This window comes from Anarrhichthys ocellatus, unplaced genomic scaffold, assembly GCF_004355925.1.
Source record: "Anarrhichthys ocellatus isolate YVR2014 unplaced genomic scaffold, GSC_Weel_1.0 scaffold1398, whole genome shotgun sequence".
Classification (NCBI taxonomy): domain Eukaryota; kingdom Metazoa; phylum Chordata; class Actinopteri; order Perciformes; family Anarhichadidae; genus Anarrhichthys; species Anarrhichthys ocellatus.
In genome coordinates, this window is record NW_022281372.1 from 2501 (window position 1) to 11394 (window position 8894).

The following is an 8894-nucleotide window of genomic DNA, read 5'->3' on the forward strand; positions in this document are numbered from 1 at the left end:
TGATTAAGTAACAGATATAAGAAAATAAATTACCAGCGTAATATTTCCCCTTTTTGCTAACTCTGCTTCTGGAGCCGGCCGGCGCATCCAAGATGTGACAAACAAGGGAAAAAATAAACAAACTGTGAGTATGCCTGTGCAACGTCACGGCATACTCACAGTTGCCATACACGTTATTTATGGTGGAAAAAGAGTATTAGACACAAAAACATAAGGAAATGACCCTTTAACACTTGAAATACTGAGCACAAAATAACAAAAACATGCTGCTGTGTTTTCTAGAATCTTCAGCAGCAGCATGCAGCCGTGGTTGTGTTGCATCAGTTCATGCCAGCACAGTGATAGGAGGCTCAGGTTCTTTTCTAGCACCAATATAAACATCAGTTCAGTTAAGACTCTATGTACATGTGTCTTAGATCACTTGTCAGACTCAGTCATTCTCAGGAAGCACAAACAGACACCAGAGTGGAGCTTTTGGTAGGATTTAGCAGTGCACGGATTACTCTGTGTTCTACACGTTCTTATCACTGCCTGACATGTGGGTACATTTCTGCAGACAAATATATGAGTGGAACCACAGGTGACAGACAGAGCAGTGCCTTCCCATCGGTTACATCACAGTGTGTTTTATTGATATAATCATCTATTAGGTTATCTGTAAAATGGGATCCGGGGTACTTCATTAATTACTGGAAGTGCACTTCCACTCAATCTGTTATTACATCACTGTCAGTGGCGCTGGATCTGATGTCAAAGTTAGCACCATATTGGTAGCATATAAGCAGGGCCAGGGTTGCAGGGTCATACTCCAACTACAGACTAAGCTGTGACAGCGTTTTAATGTCAACAGAAACTCACCGTGAGTGTGTCCTGTCGGATCTTGACTTCTTTGGCGCCGAGTGTTGCTCCCTTGCTGCTGAAGATCCCTGAGAGCAGTTCATTCTCTTTGGACAGCCAGGCCTCAAACTCCCTCCTCCTGGATCTGTACTCTCCTGTGCCCCCCTAAAAAAGACCCCAAACAACTCATAAAACTCTTGCACAACACATCCTAACACTATCAACCAGTAAGCTGTCACTTTGCGCCCTGTTTCAGATTTGGAGTGGCGATACTTGGCACATGTATGGACTGTGAGGAAGGTCGTCTGTCACCAGATGTCCGTGCTTCTTGGTTTTCCTATTGATTTTATTTCTTCTGCCACACAAGAGGAGTAAAATGGGTGATTACAGCCATTCAGAGCCCACCGATATCCTACAACTAAAGCCGGGCTCAGACTACAGGAGTTAGAAAAATCCCAACCGATGTTGAAATTGGGTTGCATTACACACATAAGATGTTCTTCTCTCAAATCTTAAACGTACAGGGTTTGGAAATAATTGCACATCACACACTACGGGATATCATTAAGATTATTGTGCCAGAGGGAGCAACGTCGCCATTTTGGGAGGTCCTTTCATTCATGTCCGTCTCATTGGAGCAGACTTGTCTCTCTCATGACATAATCATAACAGTTATCATCCAGATCCTCCTAAATATCAAACATGCTTTTTGGGGCAGCTGCGACTGGACTGCAAATGGTTCAGGGGGTTTAAGGCTGGATCTGTAAAGCCGTCACGTTACCAGATAACCTGGTCCCGGACTGGACTTGTGCTCTGATTATCAGGAGGGGGGAATCAGGGTTTAACCAGCCCAAAACTCCTGTAGTCTGAGCCAGGCTTAAAACTGGAAAGATACAGAAAGGTGACATGGGATTCAGCCTCGACAGGCAGCCAGGGGGTATATTTTTTATGGAACATTTCTTATTAACTTTTTATCCCCATAGCCAATTATACATGACTTGAGGTTGGATATTTCTAACACAGGGACAAAAATAAATCCTTCCTGTTGAGTTATCAGTACAAACAATGAACCACTGTGCTGGTTCATCACATTCTGGTTTGTTGAGTAAAAGACTAATGGGAGAGAAGTTGACTACGAGGCCTAGAGAGCGTTGTCGTCATTAAGTACTTTCAGGAGCTTCAATCAGTTCACTGGATCAGTTTGGGGTGAATTGAGTGTTTCAGTTACGGTATTTTGCACAACATAGAGGAAGGAAAGACACAACCCTTTAGTATTCCTGTGTGTCTGAGTGGAGGAAAATTTACTTCTTCACTGAACGTAAACTATGAAATTAAATGTACAGAGAAGAACGGTCCAGATTGCTACTCTACAAATTGAACCAAGGGGCGGGAAGTATGAACCCTGCACAACCATACCACTGGGTGTTGAGTTGGTGTTGTTGATGGCTTGGTCGGGTCCCTTCTGAACAGCATGAACGCTCCTCCTCCTGCCTCCACGCTGCCTTCACCAGAGCTCATTCTTAGCCCCTCACTATAGCTGACCTTTGAGGTTAGCGATGTTCCCTCTCTGTCTCCAGCCAAGATGCTGCTGCCGCCCCCTGTTGATTTAACTCTGTCAAGGCTTTCAGTGGAACCTTTCTGGCCTGCTCTGCTGTGAATTCTCCAAGCGGAGGAATCAACTTGGTCTCCTTTAAAGGAGAGTCCGCTGTCCTCGCCCGTCCTTGATGGGCTCACGTGTTTATCGTCTTGTCCGGCCAGAATGAGATGACTTTCACCGTGGCCCTGGATCCGACCACCCTGCCCAGTCGTCACCCCCTCTGCCGCCTCTCCCTCCAGGCTCCTTCCCCCCCCTCCAGACCCAGAGCCAGCCAAGGCTCCGTACATCCCAGCTGGCTTGTCTCGTTGTCGGCCTCTCTGGCTCATGGAGCCTCCTGCCCTGCCCTGACTGGCTCCCTCCCCGAGACTGAGCTCTGTTGTCAGGGATGCGCTGTCTGCAGACAGGCCTCCAACACTCCATGACTCAGACTGTGTCTGCTCTGTGGAACTGTTCAGCAGCCTGGGAGATAAAGAAAGAGACAGGTTAAGTGCCTCCATAACTCACTTCAAAGTCTGACGCGGCACAAACACAAGAAAAGACGCAATGCTCCTCTAATTTCTCTAGCCTTCAACCAGGTTTTATTCTGATATAAAACTTCTAAAGAAGATGGATTTGTTTGTTTATATGCATGCATTAATATTCAGTACAACAACCATTCATTAACACTTCAGTAACTGAGCTTGACTGTTCATTCTGGACCTTAACTAAATGGTAAATTCGACAAGAGAATCTCAACTTGCTTGGTAAACACCAAGTGACCGGAGTTTTGGTAGCTACATGTAATACCAACAGTCAAGAGAGCAATGTGGGCAGAACACTTTGACTGATGAATAAAGTATTGATATGAAACATACCATACATGTATGTTTACAATACAAAAATGTGTCTATGTAATATAATGAATGTAAAACCTTGGCTTGAGAATGATCCATTCCTTAACATTGACTTATTTCTCTTATTCTAATGTCTTGAGCTTTCTGTTTTACATTTAACACCCCGTCACACCTCGTCTCAAACCATAATCTGTGGAAATAACAGCAACAGGTGATAAAAGAATACAAAAAGTATTCCTAGTACCTGTGAAGATTGAGACTCATATTGTACAGGGAAAACCAGGACTCTCGTAGGCGCTTAATGTCTCGCAGAATATGGACCTGTCCCTCCTCTGAGGTCCTCTCCAAAACCCCCTGACCCTGGACCTCCATCTGCTGCAGCTGGAGCTCCTTCTCAGGAAACTCTCCAAGCGCTCTCTGTGGATGAGGACAATGCAGCACGTTAGTAGACGCGGTGGTGAGAAAGAGGAGACCAACAGCTACTGAGAGTGAACTTCATGTGGTGTGACACCTTGCATCCCTGTACATGTGGTTTTCAAAACATGTCCAGAATGACACATGATTCATTATTTTCAGTCACAGCCCATCTTTACTGAATGTGTAATATGTCTGTCTGTGAGTCCAGCTGTTTGTCTATTAACCAAGTAACAGACACAGTCCAGCTCCCAGCTCAGCCGATAGTACACAGTAGATGGCTTCATACACATTATGGGTTTGAGGTCTGGTTTGAAATTAAATCTTTACGGCAACAGTTTCTCAAAATCTCTTCCCAAATAAAATGGAACTACTTGATGTATTTTTGTGGTGCCAATATCTAGCACATGGGTCTCCACCAAGAAGTGTGTGAGCTACCCGTTACTGAGCGGCTCATTAAAGCTTCAAAGCATCTTTTAAAAAAGTCTCAATTTCTATCCAATCAAATTGACAGATTCCTGACACAGAGTGAACATTTGTCAATCAGCTGTCAATTCAACGAGTTTCGTTACTTTCAGGGTTGGATTAATCAGTGACGGAGTAACATTAGGCCATGTGAGCACACTGACAAGTGCACACCAGATTCGACAATGACCACAGAAAATATACTCCATTTTTATCTAATAATGGAGGGTTGTTTTTTTGAATGAATGTAAATGACAGGTGGGAGTCTCATTTGCTGTGTAAGCGTGTTAAAAGTTGTAACACCACTTCATCAAAGTCTTCAGCAACTTCTCATGGGACTTTCTGGCTGCTAGCAGTCTACAAAGATACCAGCCTCTGTTCCCCAAACTGAAGACTGAGGCTTGGTTTAGAGGCACACATCCTAACAAAACACTAAAAGTACTTTGTCTATGGCAAAACTGTAATAAAGGAGATGACTCAAACGTTGATAAAGGACCATAAAGTGAGACACAAATTATGTTTGCTAATGGCCACAGAGAATAAATGTACTCGCTATCACAAATCAGATATGCTGATTTCAGCAGTGTGTGTATCTGGGCGTTCTGGTTGAACTGATAGCAAAAGGGATTCAGGGTTTAATCACATACTTCAGGAACTACACATTCATGTTTAATGCTGACTCAGCTGTGACGATTCAGACAGTCACAGATTGTTGAATGCAGCTTTGCAAATCTCATTCTATCACTGCTGGATAAGAAAGAAGAGACGTATCATTTTCTGTCTGTGGTGAAGTGCACAGCTGTTTAATGGTCAAACACACCCAACCAACAGTGTGGCTTTGCTGGAATGGATGTCTCCTCTCTGGTACACTCCAGGTGTCTGTTTACGGCTGATGAGATGGGTGCTACTTTTTTGATTCCTAAAGAGGAAACTTTTCTGCACACAGAGACAAACATTTGATATCCGTGGAGCAGCTTTAAGAAGTGTGGTGCTCCTGAACAGGATGACAATGCTCTGAGTTAATGAAATGCATTGGTGAAGAATCTGGACCCGCGTTGCTGATAATCGGCAGGTCGTTCAGCGTAACAAAGAACACTGTAATTATAAAGAGTCTCTGAGGTATTCCCATCAACATTCATGGTCAGGCCAGCACTAAGGTCGCTGTGAGCTGCCATTAGTGCTTTTACAGAGAACAATAGATGACAATAATAGGAAATGAAAAGGGGATTTCAATGAATTCATGAGTTTATCCATCATGAACCCCGACACCTGCAGGTCTGGATTTCCACTCTACAAGCAACACTAAAGTGCCTCAAGGCTCCTACTTAACCATGAATCATGCTGCCTGTAGAGAGAAGCAGACTGTCGACCTCTCCTCTCTATCATGAGGAAACTACATGTTATATGGTGTTTGGGTTAGGGCTGCACCAAATGACCATATGGTGGAATATATATATATATATATATATATATATAAATAATATACAGTATATATTTACTTGTGATAAAACAGATATTAAAGTGTACTCAGTTCATGACTCAGACTTGGACAGTACCTAATGCTTGTTACTTTTACTCTGTGACTTGAGAAGTTTATTCATGCCCAAACTGAAACCCTACTATTGACTACCACTTTACTGAAGATGTCTTTTCTGCTGCAATCCCCAACGCCTGTCTCTCTCGCTCGACCACACACTCCCTATGCACTTGGCTGATTGTATTTACTGGACGAACATAACTTTTTACTGGCCACAGGCCATCGGGAAATCCTAATTATAACGTCAAAGGTTCTGTGTGATTGGCCAGAGCCTTAACGGCATGATGCGTATCACACAAAACAGACAGAATGTAATTGAAAACATTGTTACTATATTCAAAGTGCAATATTGCAATCTTTTGTGATGGGTTTATTGCTCAATGCACCGTAATGAAACACACTCGCATGTTGGTCAGGCAGGCACGGCACCGAAGGAATGTTCCGCCGTGGAAATTTGACCCAGGGTTTACTAGCACAGTCATAACACCAGTAATCGTTCAGACGAGTGTTTTGGCTAGTGAAGCACTACAGTTTGAGATGGGGCTATCACTTGAACATTGTTATTATAAATATGTAAATATGACTGCATGCTTTGTGAAACTCATTCTGAAATAAATAACATCACTTTTTTGACACGTAATATTTCGCATTCTGTGTTCATAACACAAAGTCAAAACAAACAAATGACATGACAAACCAATTAATCGCACAGAAAAAAATCAATGTGTAAATGTTACATGTTCCCTACAAAATCCGAGTATTAAAATAAACCCTGAAAAAAATAAAGAGCGATAGATGTGAGGTGCAAGAACACACACACACACACACACACACCTGAGCTTCGTGCTGGCGGCTCTCTACGCTCCACTCCCCTGAGGGGCTGTAGAAGGACTCCAGCTTCTGCTTCATGATCATCAGCCACTTCTCTACGTTCAGCAGGCTGTCGTGGAAGCTCTCATGCTCTGCGATACTCTCCTCGCTCTCGCGCACCTTCACCTGCAAACACAAGAAAGAGGTCAGCTGGTCAGTCAGTGGTCTTGAAAAAAAGCTTGAAAATCCATGCGACACGCTGGCAACATCTGGAACATCTGTCATTATGTAAAATGTAACTTTCCATTCCATTATTGTTTTACAGCTCAACTGCTACGACACCAATATCAATCCTTGGAGTTTGTGTAATTGTTTAATAGTAACATATTAATGTGCTCCGTCACTTTTGACAAAAAATAAGCCCCTTTTCAACCGCAGGAACTTGGGGTATAAGGATGTGATGATCACAATACAATCTGCTCACAATAAGTTTGTCGTGTGCATTTGCATTATCGGGTTGACCTTGATATACTGTATGTGTAACTTGAGAAAGCTGTCTGGCTTCCTTTCATGTAAAGAATGAAAAACAGAGGCTGATTAAAACAATTATCATGTGAGAATGAACAGACTCTGACCATGAAGCAATTGTTTAAAATGATCGATCCTTTATGTATGCAGGGCGACCCTGTGATTACCTTAAATAAGATCGATTGTCCACTAAAAAAACATCTATCTCTGATGCAATCAAAATATTTGCTTCTTAACTAAATCTAAAGTAAAGCCATTCCAGTATGTTTTTGGGCCATTTTAAGTTTTAAGCATATTTTGATGATATAGTTAATCGCAAATGTTTTGGCCAGGATAAACATGACATCGAATTTTCATATCACCCTTTGCTCAGTCGAGTATTATTGTTTTTGCCACAAGATTGAACTATTATCAGCTTGTAAAGTCACCTGCTGCTGTTGGAAACAAGGTGGATGAGAGAGACTGAACCAAAGCAGTAAGGTTTCAAGACTACGAGCTAAAAGATGGTTTATGTGTTGTTTCGTCACAATGAGGGAGCACTTACCCGATACTGCACACAGCCATTTGATCCATTGTTAACATAAATAGATGGATTGGTGCAGCTTTGACTCTCCTGTCTTACCCTGGCTGCCTTGTGCAGGTGTTTCCACTCGGCATAGAGCCTCTCCAACTGAGTCCTGCTGCTCTGACTGGACGAGACCAGAGTCTCCAGCGCTGTGATGTGGGCCTCACAGTCCTCCAGGTCCTTCAGGATCACCTGAGGACACACAGGACACACAGCGTGACGAAGTGTTGGTTCATTTATAAAAAATATATCTAATCTACATATTTAGTATGATATTGCAGTACAGTCTTTCATAATGAATGAATCACTTTGACAACACTAAAAGCAGCAATTACTGTAGGAAATTTAGGTTCAGAAGTGTTTCTTAGTAGGATTTATTGCACCTTAGAGGTGGATAGTAAAATGTTAGCAAGTACTTGGTATGCCATATACAGTATGCTTGTAAAAATATCAAAGTGTTTGAGAAGTCACAAATACTTATCAAATGTATAATATGTTTACAGTATGTTTACCATAGAAGTGTTGAGCCATAAAAGACAATCATTGAATGTATTAAACTGTGAAGAATAGCCAAGGGACAGACAGGGATTTTTAGACAGGCATTCCAGGGACGACCATCGCCACAGCCAGCCGGGGCATAACGGAGGGAGGATCATCAGACCAGCGCCAATGGTCCATCGAGGGCGGTCAGCTGACTGAAGCCAGGAGGTGGAGTCAGCTGGATTTAAGCCAATTGTAACAGAAACGGACATTTTGTGGATGCTTTACGGACTATGAAAGGAAATTCAAAGAAAGAATTCGTTCAGTTCATCACATTTCATCCAGCAGGTAACACACTTCCTGGCTGTGAAGTGTATGGGCTCTTTTCCGCGGATCCTATTTTCATATCGATACTGTAAATATTTCTATAGATTCTGTAAATAGTGTACTTCACTTTGCAATTGTTTTAGCTTCTGTAGTATTAAATACTTTTGATCATAATTTGAGCCGGCTGACTTTTTGGCACGGCTGGAAGACATGCGGCTCTCCCTCAGTTTCGAGAGGTTTCGAACCTAACATTACCTAACTTGTGAGTCGGCTCTTCCACAGACAGAAGATCAAGAAGGCACCAGGCCCAGACGGCCTGAAAGTCTGTGCTGACCAGCTGGCCCCCATCTTCACACAGATCTTCAACCGATCACTGGAGCTCTGTGAAGTCCCCTCATGCTTCAAACGCTCCACGATCATCCCGGTCCCCAACAAATCCTCCATCACAGGATTGAATGACTACAGGCCCGTCGCCCTGACGTCTGTGGTCATGAAATCATT

At 42.9% G+C, this 8894-nt stretch overlaps 1 protein-coding gene across 1 annotated transcript in view; it reads right to left on the reverse strand.

Annotated features, from left to right (window-relative positions):
- The window catches only part of LOC116377559 (nesprin-3-like), a gene marked incomplete at its 5' end in the record, with an annotated part of 8999 nt that extends 1149 nt beyond the window's left edge, over positions 1-7850 (reverse strand). Inside the window, 5 exons of the mRNA XM_031839206.1 lie at positions 859-1002; positions 2254-2893; positions 3512-3684; positions 6518-6679; positions 7644-7850. Coding sequence (XP_031695066.1) covers positions 859-1002; positions 2254-2893; positions 3512-3684; positions 6518-6679; positions 7644-7850 — 1326 coding nt within the window. The remainder of the gene's footprint in view (positions 1-858; positions 1003-2253; positions 2894-3511; positions 3685-6517; positions 6680-7643) is intronic.
- Between the last annotated feature and the right edge of the window lie 1044 nt (positions 7851-8894).